This window comes from Mustela putorius, unplaced genomic scaffold, assembly GCF_011764305.1.
Source record: "Mustela putorius furo isolate JIRA1106 unplaced genomic scaffold, ASM1176430v1.1 tig00003937_pilon_pilon_pilon, whole genome shotgun sequence".
Lineage (NCBI taxonomy): Eukaryota > Metazoa > Chordata > Mammalia > Carnivora > Mustelidae > Mustela > Mustela putorius.
The window spans coordinates 3,527,924-3,553,347 of record NW_025422082.1 but is presented as its reverse complement, the minus strand read 5'-3'; the positions used below and the strand labels follow the sequence as shown (position 1 = coordinate 3,553,347).

At 48.4% G+C, this 25,424-nt stretch overlaps 1 protein-coding gene across 1 annotated transcript in view; it reads left to right on the top strand.

Moving 5' to 3' along the window:
* The first annotated feature begins 392 nt into the window (after window positions 1–392).
* Window positions 393–25,424, top strand: part of PEBP4 (phosphatidylethanolamine binding protein 4) — a 209,645-nt gene continuing 184,613 nt past the window's right edge. Inside the window, exons 1-3 of the mRNA XM_004763272.2 lie at window positions 393–674; window positions 13,501–13,637; window positions 19,810–19,936. Coding sequence (XP_004763329.2) covers window positions 408–674; window positions 13,501–13,637; window positions 19,810–19,936 — 531 coding nt within the window. The 5' untranslated portion in view covers window positions 393–407. The remainder of the gene's footprint in view (window positions 675–13,500; window positions 13,638–19,809; window positions 19,937–25,424) is intronic.

Here is a 25,424-nt window from a genome sequence, read left to right as displayed (position 1 = left end):
CAGCTGCTGAAAACAGTCTCCCCAGTCTTGGCAGATCCTGGGCTTGAACAAATGTTGCTCCTCTGCATTCTTCTCAGGCTCCAGGCCACACTCGTTGGAAAAGGGGCTCTTGCTTCACCCCAGGTAAGCTTCCCAATCCTACCTCTTTCCTCTTGGTGTCGATGTGAGTTTTGCTCTACACTGTTTATCTCTTTCTGGGACTCTGGTCTCAATGGTTTCTCTCTTCATTCTTCCACAGCCTTCTCTTTGTGCATCCCTTGTGCCTCTTCTCCCTGTTTCAAAGTCTATCTTGAAAGGTAAGAAGAATGGTAAGAGAACCATCTCTGTGATTTCTGCTCTTCACCTTAGAATCCTTGGAAGAGGGAATGCCAGAAAACCCACCCATTCTTCTTTACCAATTCTTACCCATGCTGCATCTTAGCTCCTCCCTGGAACTTCCTGGAACTTTCTCCAACTGCCTCCCCAACGGCCAACTGCTGCCTCCTCTCCTGGCACTCCAGGAACCTCCCTTAAAACTCCCATACTCTCAACACTGGCAGACCCTGATTGCCTTAAGGGCCCAAACTGTGGGGCACCCTGGAGGGAACTTGCTCCCCACCTTGTCCAGCCCAGAAAACTGCCAAGATTTCTCACCTTCCTGCAGCCACCACCCAACAGCTCCCACAGTGCTCTGGGTAAGTGAGTGATAAGGGCTCTTCTCCCTGGTTGTTGGGAGGCAGGGACTTTCCCTCAGCAACAGCCAGACAGAGAGACAGAGGGAATGAGAAGTTCTCAGGGACAAGAACCGTGGCCTGGAGAATTTAAGAGAATTTGTGCTTAGGGGATATTTCTGATTTCTTAACCCTCATTTGACTTGAGGCCATTACTCATGGCATTTCTACAAGCTTGTGTCTGAGCATCATTCACCTCTCTAACTTTCCTAGAAAGGGCTCCTTGACACGTTTCTCACTAGTGGAGTCCTGGACTGGGATTACCATGACTGATTTCAGTTCAGAGCAGCCTTACTTCCAACAAACTTAAGAAGTTTCATTCCTTTGTTGGGGCCCTGATTTCTCCCTCCAAGGAAGAATTCTTATTTCCTCCCATATGTAGACCTGTGGACAGAACCAGAGATTAGATCTGTGAATGAAAGGAGTGGAGGGGGAGGGCAACGTGCAGCTGTCATGGGTCTACATTCAATGCTCACCTCTATGAGGACAGACAGAATAGTCAACCCTCTGAGGATGACAGGGCAGCAATGAACCTGGGAAACACCCCTGTTTCATAGCTTATCTGGGCCTTTCCATTCTGTGGATGAAGTGAGTCAGTAAATACATCATCTGGCTGAAGCAGTGAGTTGATTAGGTCAATAATTGGTTGCTGAGACCAATAAGCTGGATTCCCAAAAAGAAGACCTTGTGTCCTCGGAATGAAGTGGCCCAAGCTCCCAGCTTCCAGCTGAAGGTCTAGCAGAACCCTTGGATAAAATGAGTGGATGGCTCAGGGGCTATGGCTGGGCTTATCTCATAGACACTCTTCTTGGTCTCCTCACTCTTGGGAAATGTTATTGCTAGAAAATTCAGCTCTGCAGCTCTCTCTACCACTGCCCCCACACCCCACCCTCTGTCAACACCACCAGTTCCTGAACTTCTGTTTGATAATTTAAAGATCTATAATTCAAAACGTGATAGAAGGAAAGCAAGCATTTCTTAAAATAACAATGAAAGAAACTACACTCTGATAGTTTTACATTCCAAGACCGTTTCCAAATCAGTCACTTGAAATGTAGCATGCATAAAAGCAACATCTTTTAGTTGAGAACTAAAGGATGGCTCAGGTGCATTTTGGGAGGCTTTGCAATCCTTTCCTACTCTTTGCATATGAAGGACAACAAAAAGTCAGACTATTGTTTTTGAATGTGGGTACTCATTTAATTATTAAGTGTCTCCTATATTCAAAGTACTATGGGGGACACAGAAACAAATGGGGCCCTCACAGGATAAAATATGTGCACAGAAAACTAAAACAGAAGAAAGATAGCAGGGATGCCTGGGTAGCTCAGTTGGTTAGGCAGCTGCCTTCGGCTCAGGTCATGATCCCAGTGTCCTGGGATCGTGTCCCACATCGGGCTCCTTGCTCTGCAGGGAGCCTGCTTCTCCCTCTGCCTCTGCCTGCCGCTCTGTCTGCCTGTGCTCGCTCACGCTGTCCCTCTCTCTCTCTCTCTCTCTCTCTCTCTGATGAGTAAATGAATAAAATCCTTAAAAAAAAAAAAAAAAAAGAAGAAGAAGAAGAAAGAGCAGTGAAAGCTCTTGAGGGAATGAGCAAATACTGCCCCTAGAACCCAAGGGAGACACCGATTAAATTAGTGGAGGTGGAGATGTGGTCTTCAGGAGGTCAATGTCCATTCCTCCTTCCTTTATTTCCTTCCTTCTTTAAATAGTAATTGATCATCTGCTGTTTCTCAGGCACTGTGCTAGGTGCCAGATGCAGCAATTCACAGCACACATGTGGTTCTTCCCCCATGAAGGTAACTCTCTAGTGATAGATAAGCACAAGTAACTGGCAAATAAAAATGGCCCGATATATATTATCATGGTGGAAGTATTGCAGAGACTATATGTGGATATAAGAGGATATTAAAGAAGATTCGCTGAAGGAAGGTTTACTGATGTTTAAATAACATCTGAAGGATAAGCAAAAGTTAGACATAGGGGTCATGGATCAGGAGATAATTGGCTCTCCTTGCAAACGGAACAGCTTGTACAAAGGCCTTAGGGTGAAGAAAGCACAGCCAATGGGGAGTATTTTCAAAATAGGCTACAGAGGCTGATCAAGTGGTCTATACAGTAAGGAGAATAGATTAGGTCAGCGCTTCCAAAGTGGGCTCTATAGACCACCAGTTCCTTGGATGTCTATGGTGTGTGTATGTGCTAAAATATACATAAAATTTATCCTTTTAACTCTTTTTTAAAGATTTTATTTATTTGTCAGAGAGAAAGAGAGAGAGCACAAGCAGACTCCCCATTGAGCAAGGAGCCTGACATGGGACTTGATCCCAGGATCCCAGGATCATGACCTGAGCCAAAGGCAGCCACTCAGGTGTAACCTGTTCTAACTCTTTTTAAGAGTACAATACAGTGGCACTGATTACATTCACAATGTTGAACATTTATTACCCTATGTATTTCCAGAACATTTATTACCTCAACATAAAATCTGTAACCATTAAGTAATCACTCCTCATGGTGAGGAAATAAGTTTTTATTGCTTAAGTCCCCCAATCTGTGCCATGGCAGCTCTGAGAAACTAATCATTTGTCTTACTCTTGATCTCTGGGAAAATGTTTTTATCTTTCACCATTGTGTATGATGTTAGCTACGGGTATTCCACACATGGCTGATATCATATTGAAGACATTTCCTTCTCTTCCTGGTTTGTTGAGTGTTTTGGTTTTGGTTTTGGCTTTGGTTTTGGTTTTGATTTTTTGATTTTTGACTGCCTGGGTGGTGCAGTCATTTAAGCATTTGACTCTTGCTTCAGCTCAGATCGTGAGCTCAGGGTAATGAGATCAAGCTCAGCATTGGGTTCCATGCTCAGTGTGGAGTCTGTTTGGAGTCTCTCTCCCTCTGCTTCTGCCCACCACCGGCTTGTTTTTTCTCTCTCTCTCTCTCAAGTAAATCTTAAAAAACAAACAAACAAACAAACAAATAAATAAAAACTGGGCGCCTGGGTGGCTCAGTCAGTTAAAGTTCTGCCTATAACTTGGGTCATGATCCCAGGGACCTGGGATCAAGTCCCACTTTCCCTCTTTGGGCTCACACAGCAGGGAGTCTGCTTCTCCTTCTGCCCCTCCCTGCCCACGTATGCACATTCTCTCTCTTTTACAAAAATAAGTAAATAAAATCTTTAAAAAGTCATGAATTACTATATTGTATATATTATATTACATATAATAACCTTGTTGAATTTTGTCAAATGCTTTTTCTGCCGCCAGTGAGACAATTGTGGATTTTTTCCTTCATTCTGTCAATGTGGTGTATTATATTGGTTGATGTTCATATGTTCATGTTGTTCATTCATACATTCTAGGAACAAATCTTACTTGGTCATGTTGTACGGTCCTGTCAATATGCTTCTGAATGCAGTTTGCTAGCATTTTACATCAATATTCATAAAGAATATTGGTCTTTAGTTTTCCTTTCTTGTAGTGTCTTTGTCTGGTTTTGGTATCAGGATAATGTTAGACTCACAAAATGACCTAGGAAGTGTTCCCTCCACTTTAATGTTCTGGAAGAATTTGTATTTATTCCCCTCATACTTCTTTCTGTATATATTATGTAGGTATATTTTGTTGGTATCATGAGCACCACATAAAACATCCTGAAATTATTACAATCTAATTTGAATTGATACCAATTAATCTCAATCACATGTAAAAACTCTATTCCTATAGAGCTACACTCTTCTATTTTATGTAACTGATGTCACAAATTATGTCTTTATATATCTGTACACTGGCAAAATGTTATAATTACTTTTAAATCCAATTTCTTAAAAAGTGGAGTTTCAAAGAAAAAATAAAATAACACTGTCTTTTATGTTTGCCCATATATTTACCTCTACCTGAGATCTTTCTATTTTTACCTAATATCAAGTTACTGTCTACTGTCCTTTTATTTCAACCTGAAATATTATTAGCATTTCTTCCAGGGAATATCTAATGGCAACGAACCCCCTCAGTTTCTGTTTATTTAGGAATGTCTTAATTCTCCCTGATTTTTGAAGGACCGTTTTTTTCTGGATATAGAATTCTTCGTTGACAGTTTTTTCTTTAAATAATTTAAATAGAGTTGACCCTTGAACAATATGTTTAACCTGTACGGGCCCACTTATTTGTGTATTTTTTCCCCTCTTCCTTATGATTTTCTTAATGACATTTTCTTTTCTCTATTTTACTTTATTGTGAGAATACAGTATGTAATATAGAGACCATACAAATTATGTCTTAGCCAACTGTTTATGTTATCAGTAAGGACTGTAGGTTATTAGTACTCAAGTTTTGGGAGAGTCTAAAGTTATACACAGATTTTTTACTTTATGGGGGTCAGTGTACCTAACCTCCCTGTTGTTTATAGGTGAACTGTATATCATCCCAATGCCTTCAGGCATCCAAGTTTTCTTCTGTTAAATAAACTGTCAGTCTTACGGAGCATATTTTGTACTTGTCAAGTCACTTTTCTCTTGCTCCTTTCGAGATTCATTTTTTTGGTCTTTCAACACTTTATGTGTCTTGGTGTGCATGTCCTTGAGTTTATTCTACTTGGCATTTCCTGAGCTTCTTGCATTTGCAGATTCATATGCTTCATCCAGTGTGGGAAGTTTTGGCCCTTATTTTCTCAAATGATCTTTCTGCCCTCTTCTCTCTTTCTCCTTCTGGAACTAATAATACATGTCTATTTGATGGTCTACTTGATGGTATCCTATGGATCTCTTAAGCTCAGTTCACTTTTCTTCATGCTTTTTTCTTTTTGCCCCTGCTCCTAGAATCAATAATTTCAGTGTTCCTATCTTCAAATTCTTGGATTCTTTTTTTCTCCTTGCTCAAATATGCTATTGAACCCCTCTAGTAAATTTATCATTTCAGTTTTTTTGTTTTTCAGCTCCAGAATTAATTTTGTTCCTTTTCATCATTTTTATACGTTGTTGATATTCTGATTTTGTTCATATATTGTTTTCTTGATTTCCTTTAGTTCTTGTTTTTATTTAAGACAATTATTTTAAGGTCTTTAATGGGTCTTATGTGTGAGCTTCCTCAGGAATAGTTTATATCGACTTATTTTATTCCTTTGAATGGCTATATTTTCTTGTTCTATGTGATTTTTTTTGTTGTTGAAATTTGTGTATTTGAGAGAAACAACCACTTTTCCTAGTCTTTGCAGACTGACTGTGGCTAAAGAAGACATTTATTAATTAGCTGGGCATGCTCTGGGCCCAGGGATCAGCCCCAGATGAGAACTTAAGATCCTCACTGGTCTTTTCTGAGCATGTGTCTCGCCTGAATCTGAATGTGACTTTCTCAGTTCCCCCATATATACAACTTCTTTTAAATGTCTTAATATCCCCCAAGAATCTCACCCTAGCTTCTCTTTGGAACCATATTATCTTTCATATGTCTCCACCCATAATTTCTTGCCCTAAATATCTGCAGGTCTGTAGTCTTCCCGCAGCTTTCATAAACAATACCCACACCTTAACCTCCCTGAGACCTGAGTTGGACCAGACAGAAACCAGTCCTTCAGGCAGTCCGTAGATAGATTATAACACTGTAGTTAGGTCTGCTTTGCTGCCTCTGATTTGAGAGAGGAAACTGGTAACTGGGCTTCAGTATCCTCCAAACCAAGAATGAACCATGTTGGGGAGGGTGTGGGGGCAAAGGCATGTGAAAATGCCATGAAATTTCTTATCATTCTGAAGGCAACTTTTTCTCAATTGAGCATTTATTTGGTTGCTCCCAATATTTGACAGTTTACCAAAGCTCCTAGCTCTGTTTTTTTGTGTGTTTGTTTTGTTGGTTGGTTGGTTGGTTGATTGGTTGGTTTTGTTTTAGAGTATGTATACATGTATGTATTTTGAAGTTTCCATGAAAGAATGAGAGCTTGGAGCTTCCCAGTCCCATAATTTTGCTGATGTCACCTGGACTTTTTTTAAAATTTTGTATTTTTTATGAACATATATTTTTATCCCCAGGGGTACAGGTCTGTGAATCACCAGGTTTACACACTTCACAGCACTCATCAAAGCACATACCCTCCCCAATGTCCATAACCCCAGCCCCCTTCTCCCAACCCCCGTCCCCACAGCAACCCTCAGTTTGCTTTGTGAGATTAAGAGTCACTTATGGTTTGTCTCCCTCCCAATCCCATCTTGTTTCATTGATTCTTCTCCTACCCACTTAAGCCCCCATGTTGCATCACCACTTCCTCATATCAGGGAGATCATATGATAGTTGTCTTTCTCTGCTTGACTTATTTCGCTAAGCATGATACGCTCTAGTTCCATCCATGTTGTCGCAAAGGCAAGATTTCATTTCTTTTGATGGCTGCATAGTATTCCATTGTGTATATATACCACATCTTCTTGATCCATTCATCTGTGGATGGACATCTAGGTTCTTTCCATAGTTTGGCTATTGTGGACATTGCTGCTATAAACATTCGGGTGCACGTGCCCCTTTGGATCACTACGTTTGTATCTTTAGGGTAAATACCCAGTAGTGCAATTGCTGGGTCATAGGGCAGTTCTATTTTCAACATTTTGAGGAACTTCCATGCTGTTTTCCAGAGTGGCTGCACCAGCTTGCATTCCCACCAACAGTGTAGGAGGGTTCCCCTTTCTAGGACTTTTTTTTAAATTGCTTTATTGAGATATGTTTCACATACAACACAGTTCACCAAATTATACAGTAAATTTAAATAAGTACAATTTAATGACTTTGAAAATTTAAAAGTCAATGGTTTTTAGTATATTTACAGATATGTGCAACCATAGAGCACTTTCATCACCTCTAAAAGAAACCCCGTACCTTTTTGATATCACCCTCATCTCCCCTATTTACTCATCCACCCACCTCCAGCCTAAGCAACCATGAATCAATTTCCTATCCCTATATATTTTCCTGTTCTGGATGTTTCATATAAAAGGACTCATACAATATGTGGTCTTTTGTGACAGGCTTCTTTCGTTTAGCACAATATTTTTCCCCATCCCCTGCTCTGGGGTCTGTAGAGGGCACAAGGTAGTGAGAAGGTAGGTGGGAGTGGGGAACAGCAAGGGTGCCTCGTGGATCAGGCAGATGGATTCAAAATTGAAGAAGGAATTGAGGATGGTGGCAAGTGGAGAGTAGAAGCAAAGATTCCCAGGAAACTGGGCACCAGAGAGAATTAAGTCAGAATAGGTAAGGAGAAGGGACAGTGGTCAATGGATTGGAGATCAGAATCAGATGGAAGAGTAGATGCAGTGAGAGTAACAAAGTGAGAGCAAAGGAACTAGAGGTTGTTATCAGGATGGCTGCTTGAATTTAAGATTTTAGGCATGGAATGGTTTTTAGAGGTGACAGTGTCCAAGAAGTTGCCATCAGAAAAGAGGCTGAAGAGGAGGGAGAGGTGTTGGAAGAGGTATCTCCATGGATATGGATGTCACTCTGGGTTAATATCAGGTCTTGGAGCAAGGAAAAGTTTCCATGCCAAGTAGCAGTGCGTTCAGTGAGCAAGGAGTGATAGGAAGGCAGATAAGACCAACTAGGATTGATTCAGATGGAGTAAGCCTCAAGAAGTATAGATTTTGACAAGAGGGTTGAGGAGTCACAGTATAGAAACAGTAATGTGGAATGAGGTGCTAGTCGACCTTACCGCCCAGCCCTGAGTCATGTTGGGGGTGGGAGACTGAGCATTCCACACTTTGAAGAACTTCAGGAAAAGGAGCTTTCTGGTTATGGCAAGAGGTAGAGTTGAAGTGGGAAAAGCAAAGCCTACAGCAAATGGTGTTAGAACAACTCGGTAGTTACATACAAAAGAATAAAAAGGAAACTTTACCTAACACAACATACAAAAACTGACTCACAATGGGGAGGGGGCACCTGGGTGGCTCATTTGGTTAAACCTCTGACTCTTGATTTCTGCCTAGGTCATGATCTCATGGATGGTGAGATCCAGCCCCATCTCAGGCTCCCCACTTGGGGAATCTGCTTGGAGATGCTCTTCCTCTGCCTCACCCCCTGTTCATGTTCTCTTTCTCTCCCTCTTTAAAATAAATAAATAAATATTTAAAAAATTAACTCATAATGGATCAATGATGGAAATGTAAGAGTTAAGTTTGGAAAACTCTTGGAAGAAAACATAGAGGAAAAGCTTCATGACATTGGATTTAGCACTAATTTCTTGAATATGACACCAATAGCATAGACAACAAAAGAAGAAATAGATAAATTGGACTTGATTGAAATTCAGTTGAGTTCATTGAAATTATAACTTTTTGTGCATCAAAGTACACCGTCAAGAAAATAAAGACTGGAGCAGTTTCTCAGAATGTTAAACATGGAATTGTCATACAACCCAACAATTCTACTCCTGGGCATAAGCCAAGAAAGTTCATAGCGTATTTTCACAAAAATGTATACAAATGTTTATAACAGCATTGTTCATAATTGACCCAAAGAAGAAACAACCCAAATGTCCACCAAGTATTGAATGGTTAAATAAAATGTGGTGTGTTCATACAATGGAAAAGTATTCAGCCATAAAAAGGAATGAAGTACTGATACATGGATTACCTTGAAAACATGCTAAGCAAAAGAAGCTTGTCACAAGAGAACACATACACAGCTGATCCTTGATCAACGTGGGTTTGAACTGCATGAGTTTACCTATATGCAATTTTTCGAAAGTCCACACCATAAGTATATTTTCTCTTTCTTAAAATTTTCTTTTCTTTTTTTAAATTTTATTTATTTATTTAGCAGAGAGAGAGAGAGAGATCACAAGTAGGCAGAGAGGCAGGCACAGAGAGAGGGGGAAGGAGACTCCCTGCTGAGCAGAGAGCCTGATTTGGGGCTTGATCCCAGGACCCTGGGATCATGACCTGAGCCAAAGGCAGAGGCTTTAATCCACTGAGCCACAGGCATCTGTCTTACAATTTTCTTAATAATGTTTTCTTTTCTCTAACTCACTTTATCATAAGAAAACAGAATATAACACATATATATATATATGTGTTAAAATATGGATTAATTGACTGTTTATGCTATTAGGCTTCCCCGTCAGTAGTCAGCTATTAGTAGTTAAATCTGGGGGCAGTCAAGAGTTATCCACAGATTTTCAACTGCACAGGGAATTGGCCTCCCTAACCCCCTTTTGTTGAAGGGTCAACTGTAGTATGATTCCATTTATAGGAAACACCCAGAAAAAGCAAATCTACAAAGGCAGAGAGTAGATTAGTGGCTCCCCAGGTCTGGGAAAGGAAGGAAGGGGGAGTAACTGCTCATGCGTTGTACTTCGGGGCTTCTTTCGAGGGTGATGAAAATGTTCTGGAATTAGGTAGTGATGATGGTTGCATGACTTTGTGAGGGTTGCACAACCCTTAGTGATCTCTATACTAAAAACCACTGAATTGTACATGTTAAAAGAGTGAATTTTATGGCACATAATATGTAGAGTGAAGGAAAGGAGGGAGGGGGATGGAGTCACTGTAGATTCGGAGATTCCAGAGGGCGCAGGTGAAAAGGCTTAGGAGAGAGGGAAAGCAGGAGCATCTGTCTGGATGGGGAAGGAAGGTGACACCTGGGCAGTAATGAGGGAGGGAGGGAGAGGAGGCCTGGAGGGACAGGAGGGGGCCAAGTGTTCAAGGAGCCGTTGCCCTGCGTATTCCGGGGTTTAGAGGGACCGAGGCAGCTTGGGAAGCCCAACAGGCTCAGCTTCCCTGAGAGCACTGGGATGTGGTCACAGTCCAGATGACTGGAGGAAAAGAAGGGGGCTCCCAGGGTGGCTACCGTGGGATCTAGAGATGGAAGTTTCCAGAAATAAGGCAGTGGAGCAAAGCAGGCTGGCAGTGGGAAGGGGACACTGTGCCTTCCCGGGCTTTGAATGTGGTTCCCGGGCTTTGAATGAGCTTCCCAGATCTTGGACTCCCTGTAGGAAGTGAAGTTCTGTGAATCCCCAAGAGAAAGATCAGATTCGAAAATGCCAAGAACCACTGCGCTCTGTCGGAGCTCTCTGTACAAGAACAAGCCGGAGAAAGTTAGATAAATAAGCAAAAGGGATCCAGGGCCTGGGGCCAACCTGAGCAGTTACTTCCTGCTGTTGTTTATTGAGTTAGGAGCTGTTATGGGAAAACTGAACTATCAGAAACAGAGGCAGCCAGTTTGTCAGGCATTCACGCGGTCATTTATTAAGCATCTAGAAATGCCAGGGACTGTGCTTGGAATGCTGGATACAGACTAAGTACTGCCTCCCAGGAAGCTTGTGGAAACGCGGGCAGGGAGCGATAAACTAATCTCTAAGTAAGTAATTGCAAAATAATCCATTACAAGCATTTAAGAACCAGGAAAAGAGTAAGGAGCTACAATTCCGTGTAACAGGAATTGAACGGAACCTGGGGGTCAGAGCATTTCTCTGAAGACACGACATTTCAACTATCCACCAAAGGGGAGTGGGAAGTGAAGGAGGTACGCAGGAAGGCCTTGGGGGCAGGAAGGAGCTTGAGGCCTGAGCTGGAGTTAAAACTTGAGCTGCAGCTGTGGAGAGTAGAGAGTCACAGCTAGAGAAGCAGAAAGAGCCAGATCAGGCAGGCATTATGGGCTCAGTGGGAGATTCCGGGCTTCATTTGAAGAACAAAGGGAATGGAGGGGGACAATAATAGGGGAAAGACAGGGGACAGCAAAGCTCCAAGAGGGGGCAGTAGAGGAGAGGGGTTAAGGAGCAGGGAGTCTGGAGGCAGATGGCATGGGTTCAAATCCCAGGTCTGCCACTACAACCCATGTGACCAAGGTACAAGTCAGCAAACCTCTCTGTACCTCAGTCTCCTCCTCTGTAAAATGGGATAACAACAGTACGTACTTCAGAGGATCCTATCAAGAGGATTCAGTGATAAAAGCTTGGCTCATACTGAGTGAGGAAGAATTGCTGACACGGGTAGGCTTGGCAGGAGCAACTCTATCCCGGGGAATCTCCCCCACCTCCAGACAGCCATTTTTTGGTGCTAAGAGCGATTGGCATTCAGGAAAGTTCTGGCTTTTCTAGTGGCTGCCACTTTGAAGGCAAGAGGCTCTTGGCCTTGGAAGACCAACGCTGGCAGCATCGTCCCTGTGGCTCTGGCTATCCAGCGAGCTCCTCCAGAACAGGGACCCTGCTGACACTCTGTCTTTTCAGGGCCTGGAACGTGGGAGTGCTCAGTACTCACTGGAGAGACAGATTGTGAATGAATGAATGAATGAATGAATGAACACATGGAAGGAGCTGTGAAGAGTACTTACACTCTGCGTAAATAACGAGCATTCCCTCTGTGAGGGCCATTCCCGCCTGAGGCCCTTCCATCCATAGCTTGTCCTATCCCATTCTCTGCCATCTTGTGAGGCGGGGGCTACCAGGAGACACTTCCAGTAAGGGAATGACCTTGGGAAGGAGAGTCCTCTTTGGGGAGCCCTGGCCATACATCAGGGACTCTACTTATTGAGAAGCTCATCTGAGTTGTTGCCCCAAAGAAGGGCTTTTGGCTAGAAGTCGGGCTCCTGGAAGCAGGAATTCAGCTGGAAAGCAAGCGATGCTCGAAATAGTTTCTCTAAAGCTCAAGCTGCATACACTTCATGGCTATGATCTCATCTTCCTTAGCAAGGCACAGGAGTGACGGGGTATTTCACTTGTTTTTGAGAGGGAGAAGAGGTGCATCCTAGTGAGCCATAGGCCCCCCAACACCCACCCCAGCAACCTGGTGGGGGGCTCAGAGCAGAACACAGGCATCCTCTGTTCCCGGCTGGTAGAACAGCCCCCCAGCACACCCCCACACTCCATCTCAGAGAAGATAGGGAGCAGATCAGCTGGAAAGGCAGAGGGAGAACTGCTTTTGATCTTCCCCCTGCCCTTTCCTGTTCCAATGGAAGCCCCACACGCAACTTCCTGCAGGCTGCTGCCCCCCTTCCTCTCAGCCAGTGCCGCCGGCAACCTGCACCGCAAGCTGCCCCCTTCCCCAGCAGCCCTGCTGGCTTCTTCTCCAGAGACTATTATTTTGGGAGAGTGCTGAGTTCAGCACTGCGGCAAGGTGCAGTCAGAGGAGCCCTTCTGTCCTTAGCTGGCCCTCTGGAGCTGTTCTCGGGGCCAGGGCGGCCCCAAGAGCAGTGGCCCCTCCTGCACAGGGTCACTGTGTCCTGGGTCCACCTACCATCCGTCAGCCCCAAGGCTGTCAAGGCAGGTGGCACAGAACTGTGGGCAGGGGACGCAGCGCTGTCCAAGGGCTCAGCCCAGCCAGACCGCAGCTCCTAGAGAGACGATCAAGGTCTTGCTCTTGCAAGCACCACAGGACCTGTGCTCCTGCCCCCCCAGCCCAAAGCCTGGGGTCACTGGCTTCCCAGGGTTTGCCTTAAAGCCAAAGGAGAAGGCTGCCTGGCCTAGGGCCAGCTGATTGCACACGGGGCGAGCGGCAGGGACAGGACGCATTGCTGGGAAGAGAGACTTATGTAAGCCCTTCTGCCCCAGCGCCGAGATTAGTGGCCAGCAAAGCCCTGCTCCAACAGGGGCGGGGCCCCAGCCAGGACTGCAAACTGAGTCCGGTTTGGAGTAGGCCCAGATCCTCCCAAGGTATCCGTGTCCTGGTGGCAGATTGGCCGCTGGAGCCCAGGCAGCTGCCTGCCCTTCTCCTTCTGCTTACCAGTGGTCTCTGTTCCTCCAAGTGGGCCCCCGGGGTGGGGACATGCAGGGTGAGAAGGGCGCCCCCTGCAGAGAGCCCCCCCAGCTCTGAAAGTTCCTTTCGTTCCAGGTGTCCACGGACTGGACAATGAGGCTGGCCGTGGCAGCCCTGTTTCTCGGTCTCACGATGGTGGTCTCCAGAGATGTGGAGGAAGGCGACTTGTGCTTGTACGAGCCCCTGTCTGACGCCGATGCTGTCCTCTGCAAGTAAGGCCGGGCGGGACTCCGGAAAGCAAGCAAGCAGGTCAAAACGGGGCTTGAGATCGCGGGGAGGCGTGTCTGCTAAACCAGGGAACACTGTCTCCTAAGGCAGCCCCTGCGGACTGGCAGAGAGTAAGTGAGGCTGGGAGAACACCTGGATGGAGGACAGCATAAGGAAGGCTCTGGAGACAGGCTCCCGCCTTCCAGAAGGCAGGCTCCCAGCCCCAGAGGGTATACGGGTCTGGTCAGCTCCCCCTCATACCCCGGGACCTCCAGACCCGAGAGACTGCCCTCACCCTCTCTGCTGGGACCCTGAGGGACCATCCCTCTCCATAGCCCAGACTGCCCCCTTTCCCCCAGCAAAGTGGCATTTTAAAGAACAGTGGCAGTTGACAGAGGGTGTGAAATTGGACCCTCCCATGTGAGAGGCCATGGTTAGCCTTCCAGGGATGAAGCCCCAGGAGTGTGTGACAGGTGGGTCTTTTAGGGAGTGTGGCCTCTGGGTGCTGTCTAGAGAAGAGGCCGGGCGTCAGGGGTGGGCTTCTTCCTGAAGCTTCTCCCTGCCTGAGTCAAAGTTCAGCTCTCTCCTCATGGACCGCCAGTTAGAAAAGCCAGTCCTGATTGGCCTGGACTCGTGGCTCATCCTGAGGGCGGCCCCGGGCCACTCTGCCGCCAACCCTCTCTGCCCATTTGGTAGCTGATGGGACTGGCATCCCACTGAAGCCAATGGAAGTGAGAGTGTAGAGAAGAACCCTCCTCTCTACTTGGTCTCCTTGTGTACATTTGAATTCCTCCTAATGTGACTTCTAGAAAGATAAATACAGGTTTTCCCTTGAAAAGTTAGGTAGCTGAAACTGTTCCCCCCCCAAGATGGTACACATTCTTATCAGTACCTTTTTTTTAACTCTGGTGAAACCACTGTGGGTGAAGTTTTGTGCGGGAGGAGGAAACAGTGGCTGCCTCTCACATGTGGGCTCCAGGCCTCTAGGTGCTCCACAGAGTGGAACCTTCCTGGGGGCGGCAGCCATTTTACTCAGGTAGGCAGGAGATCGAGTTCTCATGAGCTGGGGAGGTGGGCTGGGCCAGCCACGATCAGGCCCCCTTGCAGAATGCCTCTGTGCTTCCCACATTCATTACAGAACACTTAGAAAGTGATTGTGTGTATATGGTCCCTGGCTGCGACCAGCGAACCGGCCGGGGCCCCAGCTGCCCTTGGCTCTGCGCTGTAGGCCTCCCTCCACACACACGCCAGTGTCCCGGTGGCCTGAGAACTCTGGGGCACGGAGGGAGCCCCGATGTGTGTATCAGCATCCTCACAGCCAAAGAGGGGGCTCCAGAGATTAAATAACCAGTCTACAGCACTGCCACACCCTGCAAGTGTCAGAGCCAGGGTTCAGCCCCTTCTGTCTGACTCTGCACTCAACAAACACTCTTTCTGGCTGCTGACCTTCATGCAGGGGCAGAGCTTCTCAAACTCAAGGGAAGGGGAGCTTTCTTAGTCGCCTTCCCTCAGCTCTAAAAAAATGCCAGCTCAGGGAGCCTTACAAAGAGCAGAAATGTACTTTTTCCTCCTTCTTGCAAGTGCTAGCACATCTGGTGAGAACCCACTTCCTGATTCAGAGATAGCCATCCTCTCGCCATGCCCTTGCCTAGTGGAAGCACCCCCTGGAGGCCCCTGCTTCATGACGCCCTCACCCTGGGGGCTGGGGTTCAGCTTATGAGTTTGGGGGGAGGGGCAAATGCAGTTAAATTCTTCTCAGGAGCTCTTCTCAGGACTGCCTAGAATACACCCAGACCCCCAGTCTGAGAAACACAAACTTACTGCACTCGGGCTGCGTGGTAGGAACTGTCTCATTATAAGCCATCACTGCAAAAGGTTTGTCTTTATTGCTGGTAAAAGGCCATCACTAACGGACAGCACATTGTGGACATGCCAGACCTCTGGGGTCAGTACCTCCTGTGCTAAGACCCGCCCCCCCCAAGAATCCTGCTCAGCTCAGCCTCCTCCCCTTGCCAAGACAGCCCCCAGAGAATCCGTTCCCCTTGTGGTATTTGGAGTCTAAAAGAGAATTTGTAAATTTAGGCCTTAATACCAGAGAGTATGAATCTAGAAGAGGAATTATATTAATCGGGAGAAGCAGTAGGAAAACACTGTTAAAAGAAAAGCTCTTCCGCAGTGATATCTTACCTACCCCAAGACAAGCCTGAGTAGACCGACAAAAACACTGAGATTCAGGGGTGCACGGGTGGCTCAGTCGGTTAAGCATGACTCTGGATTTCAGTGCAGGTCATGATCTCAGGGTGGTGAGATCGAGCCCTGCCTTGGGCTCTGTGCTAGGCATGGAGCCTGCTTTACATTCTCTCTCCCCCGCTCTGCCCCTGTGCCCCACTGCCTGCGTACTCTTTCTCACTCTTAAAAAAAGGGACTTATGTTCAGTGTCTACAACAACAACAAAAAAACCCCCAGAGCCTCTGGTCTGGATTGGAAGCTCTGTCCTTGACAGGGTACGTCCCCTCCCGTCTCAAGGTGGGGGTCGCCTCTCTTTAACTCACCGCACTTCTAGTTTTGTCCCGGGACCCTGCATCGGAGTGGTCCAGTTTCTCTGCCTCCTGCTGGTCCTTCAGGAGGTGGGGTGTCACACTCTGCCTTTACCTGCAGCTCTTCTAAGCTGGGCACCCTCCTCTGTCCCTGGTTCTTCCCCAGGGGCCTGGCTCCTGGACCCCATATCTGGGACGTTGGTTGGAGACAGCCCTTTGCTCTTTTCCAAGGCTGGCGCCCCGCACTTGGACCCTGAGAACCACGCAGGGAGGCTGGGGTGCCTAGCGAGTCCCCTCAGACTTCTGTGAAGCTGGCCTCCCCTCCACGGCCTCTTGTCCTCCTCGCTCACAGGCCACTAGAATTCTGAGCCCTTTCTGCTGGGACAGGCAAGGAGCCGTTTTCCTCTGATCCGGTTCTTACGGTGACCATCCCGTCAGAAGCCCGGAGAAGCGCATCTGCTCCCTGGGGAGGCTGTCAGGCCACTGGAGTAGTTCTCCCTGCACAGATCCCCCACACGGAGCGGCTGCTCACCTTTGTTGTGTCCTGGTTTCTCCGGGTGGGGTTCCACTGGGCAGCGGGGGCTTGGAGCCTCTCCGGAGGCTGTCCTCAAGCTGCGGCCTCATCCGAGGGGGTGGACTGGCAGGGGTGGGGGGCTCGGCTCCCCAGGAGCTTGCCCGTGTGGCTATTGACAGGCCTTGGTCCCCTGCCTGAGGGTGGCCTCTCCGTGGGGCTGTTCGTCACACCACAGATGCTTTCCCCAGAGCCTGGCTGAGCGGGAGGGCATGTGAGAGGAGCCACAGTCTTCTTATGACATAATCTTGGAAGTGATGTCCCACTGCTGCTGCTAACCCTAACCCCCACCTTCTCCCAAATCCAGCCCCACTCAAGGGGAGGGGTCACACTCAGGTGGCAGGACCAGGAGGCGGGGATCTCGGGGTGGGGGAGGGGGTATCACGGACACTGTGTGCCACACCCATGTCCCCGTCCCCTCAGTTCGCCAACAATGAGACCCTGTACGGGTTGCTTCACTTTCTGTGGGCCTCCACTTACTCATCTGGGGGAGGGGAATATAGCCACGGCTGCTCTGAGGAATCCTACGGAATGAAATACTATGTGTGCAGTGCTCCTGATCCATTCCCTTCCCCCGGCCTCTTATGCCATGCGAGATAGCGACCGTGCTGGGACCAGAGCCCCCGGCCCTCCCCTCGGCGCTCCCAGGTCCTTGTGAAGTTGACCAGGAAGTGCCCCACCTCTGGGGGGTGGAGAGGGTACATGCCCCATGTGAGGCACCCCATGAGCCGGAAGAGGGCACAGGTGCTAAAGTGTGTTCTTACTCAATTCAGTTTTCAATTCATTCACCTCAGGCTTGTCCAGATCTTTTTTTGAGGCTGATTGGATCATCTGTTTTAATCAATGACCCACTTGTTCATTGTTATTAATCAACTTTGTGACTCTCACAAATTAAACAGATTTGCCTTCTGTGTCCTGATCCAAGTCTTTGGCAAAACTGCTGAACGGGACAGAGGCCCACACGTGCCCCCGGGGCCTGGCCTGCCGTGTGGGGCGACGGGAGGTTTTCAGACACTGGGCTGGCAGCACCCCATGGTGTGACCAGGGCCAGGAGCACGGACTCAATCCCTGGTCTCCTGGTGCCTACATTTCCAGGGGCCGCTCTGCCGCTTGAGGCCCACTCATGGGACGTCAGCTGGCTGCTTTTGCTAAACTGTTTTAACATTTGTAGCAATTCCACTAGGATAAAAGGAGGAGACCCATTCGTCCCCTGGAGAAGGCCCCTGGGGTCCTCTGTTTCCCTCCTTCCTGGCCGTTGGCCCTTCCCAGTTCCGGGCTGTGTCCTGACTCTCCAGCAGAGGGTCCCCTCTATTGGCCTTAGACCTTGCTAGGTGCAATGTCAGACAGTCATGGCCGAACCAAACCAAAAGTTCTTGAAAATATTACTGTTGGGGCACTTGGGGGGCTCAGTTAGGGAAGCCTCTGGCTCTTGGTTTCGGCGCAGGTCATGATCTCAGGGTCAGGAGATGGAGCCCCATGTCGGGCTCCGTGCTGAGTGTGGAACCTGCTTAGGATTCTCTCTCTCCCTCCCTCTCTGCCCCTCCGGCTACGCAGGGCCACTCTCTCTTGAAAAATAATGATAATAATAATAATAGTAAGTAATAATAAATAAAATGTTGCTGTGAGGAAAAATGAAAACCCATCCCTAAAACTTGTTCAAAAGCAATCAAAACCATGGCCTCCAAAAGGAATTACTATAACCTCACCAAGAGGTAAAAGAAACAAGTGAGCTGAGCAAACCGGAAGTTGAGCTAACCGGCCCGAGGCTCCTCGGGGTGCTGGCCCACTGAAGCGTCCTGCCCCTGTCGGGGGTTTAGGCTCTGGCTGCCAGCGCCCAAGGTGGGATCTCGGGGGACACTGAAAGGGTGAAATGGAGCGGAATGTGGGGCTCTGCACCGGAAGGCTGTCCTGGCCTTCCTCGCAGATCCAGAGCTTGGGAGCCCCTGCTCTCTGCAGCATCTCCTCACTGGGCCTCCTCCCAGCCTCACCCCCAGCAAGGGAATCGTGGCCAGCCCTGGGTGACCCCTGGCAGGCTGTGGAGCTGCTCAGCCACGTTGGGCTTTTCCGCAAAGGCGGAGGACCCACCTTTTCTCTGTCTGTGAATCATCTTAACCAAATGCACCCTGCCGAGACCCTGGGTCTTGGTGATTAAAAAAAATATGGCGGAACAGAGAGAAAGGGCAAATTAAAAAAAAAAAAAAAAAAGTTGGTTCAAAGATCTTGTTTTTTTTTTTTTTTTTTTTTAATATCAGTTTGACAGCCTGGCTTACATCCCTGAGTTTTGGTTACAGGTGAGCCCTTAAGGCTAATCCTGATGGAGTTTTGGGAACAGCCCTCCAGGGGAACAGGATTCTTAGAGCATTCATGCTGTTCAGCTCTTTCAGGGAAAAAGCAGACAAATGGATTCATCCCACTGTCTTAGGGACCAGAGAGTTTACCCCCTACGAGACATTTGCATTCTGAAAGTACAGGGAGTAGTAGGTCGAGGGCCTAGGTTATCGGGCGACACATGACCCAGAGAGGTGGGTTAGGGAAACTACCAGGGACGATTGCCGGACTTGGAGGGGATCTGGGTTGTTTAGGGTCGACGAAGGCTGGACCCGTGAAGAAGGCTGTGCGCACTTGCTAAACCTTTCTTGATGTAAAGAAAACATTCCTGGAAAGCACTGTGTAAATATTGTTCTTATAAACCCAATCCTACTTTAAAGACACTGACCAGGTTTGCCTAAAGATGTATGTTCTTCCTGAGGAGTAAATACAGATGACCGTTAACATCTTCTGACCGCTGGTGGCTCGTTGTAAACATCGATCGCCTTCTTCACTCCTCACACCAGCGCTATCAGTACGTACGGTCCATGTCCCCATTTTACAGGTGAACAAACTGAGGCACCAAGAGGTCAAGTAACTCTTAACACACACTGGTCACACTAGAAAGTGACCACAACTAGTTGGTAGCAGGCCTAGGATTCAATCCCACTTACTCCACATTCTCCACAGCACAACTGAACGGTGTGAGCGCTCAGCCTGCCCCAGAACTGACATGGGCTGACCATCTCCCTCTCTCCATAGGGGCCTTGAAGTTTTCTACCCAGAGCTGGGGAACATCGGCTGCATGATTATTCCCGACTGCAACAACTACAGACTAAAGATCACCCACTGGGCTGAGCCCATAGTCAAGTTCCCTAGGGCCTTGGAGGTAAGTGAGCAAGCCTGGCCTGGAAGGGGAGGGCCATGGGTCTTGGCTTCCCTCTGAGCATGCTCATCTGGGTGACTTGAAGCCATGGGCAGGGCCATCTTGGTTGGGTCTGGGAGTCCCACGTGACCACGGATACCACAAGCATGTGCCCTCCTTAGAGAAGCTCTATAACCTTGGAGGAGGTTGGGATGGGGGAATGGGGCTGCAGCCTGGGCACTGTAGTGGGACTCTGGGGCCGCTCTGCTGGGTCTTTGCCTGCTCCCAGAGAAGCCTTGCTCCTCAGTGCACGCGGAGACCAGCTGGTGTGTGCTTTGGGGTTGGCAGAGAAAAGGAGGAGAGAGGGAGTCTTTTCTCCAGGTGCAAGGTGGCTCGGCTTTCAGAATGATCTTCCGGACGTGGAGGAGCTAGTTTGTAATGGGCTAAATAAGAGGAGTAGTGCATCCTGACTCCGTCCTTACAATATGAAACACACCTGAGAGTTTGCTCGCACTTGTCTGAAACAGAAGATTGAAGCATTTTTAGGAATCACAAATAAGTGTTCTTTCTACCAGGAAATGACTAATACTATCTTGTTCTGGAAGCTTCCCTTAGATTGGGGATGCAGTAAGCCTGGGGAAGGGCCATGGAAGTAGGAAGTGGGACTGTGGCTCCTGCTTGCAGTGGCCAGGCCAGGTCCTGGGGGCGCTGCTCCAGTGTTCCGGTCACTGTCTCTTTGTTTCTTGACTCCTGGGTCACACTGAGCCCCCAAAGTGTCAGCAGTGGAGGGCGACTCTGCCTCCATCTTTGTGGTGTTTGATTAGGAGGTGCCCATGTCAACCTACATACCAGGACTGTGATGTGGCCGGGAATCAGGCCACAAATGGGTGGAGATGGAAGGGTCACGGTCAGGATGTGACCCCACACACACCACGCGGACGCGCACAGCCTTCTGGTCCCTTCCGTGTGCAGCGGCAGGGAGAGGCCACTGACGGCTCTTCCCCTCTGTCTGTCCGGCCTGGGGACTCTCGGTGCTGCTGTTGATCAGGCCTGATGGCGGTCAGGACAAACACAACAAAACAGCAAGTCCTGGGGTGGAGATCACAGCGTCCTCACATGGAGAGGGTAGATTTTTCTCTCTCTCTGGGACTGTTTCCACTATCAGGGAACCAATACACTGTGATGTGTCCCACAATTTATGAGACTGGGAACACAAAGCTTTGACTGGCTATTGTGTTTGCGATTGTGACAAATGTCCTTTCCTCCGGGACTCTAAGCAAGCAGTAATAAGGGTGCCTTCTGGGTCTCCTCTCCCTCAACCCTCCCAAGCCCCATGCTCATGACCATGCAAGCACACACACGAGCACACCTGCACGTCAGCCTTCCTCCCTGGAGACCCTTGGCCTGGGTTGCACCATTGGACACGTGGGAGAGAAGCAGAGGAAACATAGGACCCTGAGATTCTAACACTCAGAACAGGATGTGGAGGGCTCCTGCAGGGCAGGAGCCCAGTCTTTTAGGGAAGAGTATAATGATGCACCTGGGACAAGATGCTCTACTTTGCCATTAATTCACTTGTCCTTGGTTCTGCCACTGAAGGAGTAAGGAGGTAGATCCAAAAACTCTTTCGCAGCCCACTGACTGTCCCAGGAGGGTTTCTCAAACGGCTCCAATCTGAGTGATATTATAGCAGATGGCCACTAGATGGCAGTGCAGACTTTTCTGAGTACCTGGTGTACTTGGTTTGAAGCAAGCTTGGGAAGTCTGCCTTTGATTTGTCTTGGTCCATACTGATTGTCCTGAGGTGTGAATGCATCCTGGGGTGTGAATGCATCACCTCCACCAGGTCATGAAATTTCCCACCCTGTCTCTGTCCAGAGGCGGGATGGTGAAGAAAACCTGGAGACTTATGAGGACCACAGAGCTGTGATTAAGAAAGCCAAGGAGGGTCTACGGCCATACCACCCTGAACGTGCCCGATCTCGTCTGATCTCGGAAGCTAAGCAGGGTCGGGCCTGGTTAGTACTTGGATGGGAAGAAAGCCAAGGAGGGGCGCCTGGGTGGCTCAGTGGGTTAAAGCCTCTGCCTTTGGCTCAGGTCATGATCCCAGGGTCCTGGGATCAAGCCCCGCATCCATCGGGGCTCAGCAGGGGGCCTGCTTCCTCCTCTCCCTCTGCCTGCCTCTCTGCCTACTTGTAATCTCTGTCTGTCAAATAAATAAATAAAATCTTAAAAAAAAAAAAAGTCAAGGTCAGAAGTTTCACCAAAAAAAAAAATGGTCAAAGTGATGGAAACAAAGGAAGAAAAAGTAATATTCTACTACTGTAGAACTTGACTTTTTTTGGAAATATAGCTGATGTTTGACAAGGCAGATTCAGTTTGAGTTCCCAAAAAACACCATTAATCAAGTGGTACCCACTTTATGCTGGATACTGTTCATGTGTCATTTCATTTAAAGTTTTCATCAAGTCTGCAAATGAAGTGTTTCTTTGGTTGAGACTGTCAGTAGCAAGTAACAAAAGCCAGTTTGACTGGTTTTTGGTTCACAAACCAAAAACTCCAGTGATAGCTTCAGACATGGCTGGATCCAGGTGCCCAAACAACATCACTAAAAATCTTTCTTTCCCTTTTCTCTGTGCTGGTTTTATGTGTAAATAGACTCTTTCCTTGTGGTGGCAACGGCAACTCCATCAGCTTCAGATTTGTGTTACTAGTTTATCAATCCTAGTGGGTATAGGTTGACACTTTACAACCATTAAAAATCCCAGGATTTGTCCTGCTTAGATCACATACTTATCCCTGAACTAATCACCCTGGGTAGGCCCATTAAATCTACAAAAGCTGGAGCAGAAGAGGATGGTTCCTTCAAAGGAGAATCAAGGTGCTGGTTGTTAGAAGGGAGAAAAGATATTGGGTCAGAAAAACAAGAGAAGTTCTTGCGGAAGAATTTAATCAAAGCAGGTGCAGAGCTGGAAAGTGGCAGAACCAGGGTTTAAACCCAGGTCTGCCCAGCATCAAAGGCTTGGCCACGGGACCACTGACAATGGCTCTCAGGGGTGACATCAGGGTGCTGGTACCGTTGGAGAGGGCTTGCTGAACAGAAGCTTTCCTGGGGCAGAAAGGAATGGTTGCTAAGAAGGATGGTGATGAAGAGGGGGAGACAGGCCAGGGACAATGGGAAATGAGAAGATGAACAGAGCTTCCCTGGAGGGGTAGAGAAAGCAAATATCTCTAGAAAGAAAGCAACTGGAAAAGTTGGAGAGGAAGTGGATGCTATCTGGGAATAGGGTCCCTCAAAAGAGCAGGCAGGGGAACAGAATGACAGAGAAGAGGATTGTAAGCATTTCCTCTGGGCCCAGAGCCTGATGAGAAAGGACAAACAGATAGCAATGGGCTATGTGGGGATAGTGTCTCGTTTCAAAGGTGATTACAGCAAAAGCCACCAAAGCAGCAGGTGCCTGTGGTGCCTTGGAAGCTCCCACCACCACCACCAAGCAAGCCCCGAGGCCCTGGAAGGAGGTGGTCAGTGGGCCTGGGACTGTGTCTCTGCGCCTCCTAGAGGTCTTCCCTTCTGCACACCTTTGCTCAGGCCACTTCCCATATCCGGACCTTGCATTCTGGGACACCTTGATCACACCAAAATGCCTCTTCTAAGAAGCCTTCCCTGATTGCCTCCCACTTAGCCCTCTCCTCATCCCTGGCTGGTCTCTTCTTTCTATGAGCTTTTTATTTTTTTTTAATTATTTTTAAAAAGATTTTATTTATTTCCTTGACAAAGAGAGACATAGTGAGAGAGGGAACTCAAGCAGGGAGAGCAGGAAAGGGAGAAGCGGGCTCCCCGTCGAGCAGGGAGCCCAATGCAGGGCTGGATTCCAGGACTCTGGGATCATGACCTGAGCTGAAGGCCAATGCTTAATGACTAAACTACCCAGGCGCCCCTCTCTGAGCTTTTTAAATGTCCCCTACCCACCAGACCTAGCGTTTACTTCCTCTGGCTTGTATTGTTGTTGCTTATTTCTATCTCCCAGAACCTTGACCTGTGTATAAGCTCTAGGAAAGTAGGACCAGCCACAACCCCTTACCACGTTTGCAGATCCCATGTTGGCTGACCAGGCGAGTGAGTAGAGAATGAATGAATGGCAGGGGAAGGACACCTCCTGGAGGTGAACCATGAGATGTGTGAGTCCCACGGTTTGCCTTTTAAGCTGCTGGGTGCCCAGGTGAGCCGGGTGGACTCTGAACCCAGCGCTAGTCCCTCCTCCACCCAGGGCGGCGGGGGGCGGCTCAGGGCTGGAAAGGGGACAGCCAGGAGACAAATCCAGCTGGTTTCCCAAAAGGCAAAGTTGTGCAGGGAAATGTGAACGGTCCCTGTGTCAACAGTCCTGAGAGCTGAGAGAAGTCTTGAAATAAGAGGCAGCTTTCTCCCTGGGTGCTCTGACAAACATTAAGAGGCAAACGTCTTAAAAAGCATCCCTTCTCAAGACGATGCAAACTGAAAGGCCCCTGAGAAGCTTCTTGACTGAGGCTTATTCTTCACCTTGAATTTCACCAGCTGGAAACCTTTTGAAGTGAAGAAATTGCCTTTAAGTGGGGAATATGCATTGCATTAGAGAGAAGGAATAAGGAGTCCTGCTGTCCCTCGGGTTTCCAGGCGGCTCCACCGCTTTCTCCTTCCCAGAAAGCAGGTGACTCTGAACAGCCTCGCCCTGGGTGGGACAGGCCTAGCCCCATGCCACCCTGGACCCACAGTGTCTGTGTTGCTGCTTCCTGGGGGCCACCTCCTTGCACTTGCGGGCCCAGAGTGGGGACAAACTTGGGACACAGGCGGTTGGCATCACAGACTCTGTGCTGAAAGAGACCTCGGAGCTAACTGGCCTGCCTCCCATCCTTCTCTTCATGCTCAGAGCAGCACAGGGCTGCTGAGGTCACAGATGATGAGTGGAGGTGGGACACAGGGCTCCTGACACGGGGTAAGGCTGGTTAGAGCAGCCCCCCACCCCCTCACCAATGGACGGGGCAGATTCTCTTACTCCCGGCAAGAAAGGGCAGAGGAGGGGCGTGCATACCTACAGGGGCAGCCAAGGGCGGCAGCCCAGCAGGATTTAGTGTCAGTGACAGGAAGTGATTCACTTAACACATACTCACTGAATACACAGACACCATATTAGTGCCTCCGAGCCCAAAACCGAAGGCGCCACAGCAATGCTCCCAGTCTAGGTGGGAATACGGGTAGGTGGCCGGCAAATGTGGGGTCGTGTGGTGTCAGGTCTGTGATACAGGAACTGCAGGTACCACGAGGACCGGGCAGGGCAGCCAAGCTGAGTGGCAGTCAGGGAAGGCCTCCAGGAAGAGGTGACCGGAGCTGACCTGCAGACAGTGAATAGACAGGGCATGAAGGGGAGGCCCCGGGTGGCTGGGTGACGGATGAGGCTCGGGAGAGGACAGGGTCACAAGGCAAGGGGCCACAAAAGCTGCTTGGCCTGGTGGGGAGTCCGGATTCAATATTGAAGTC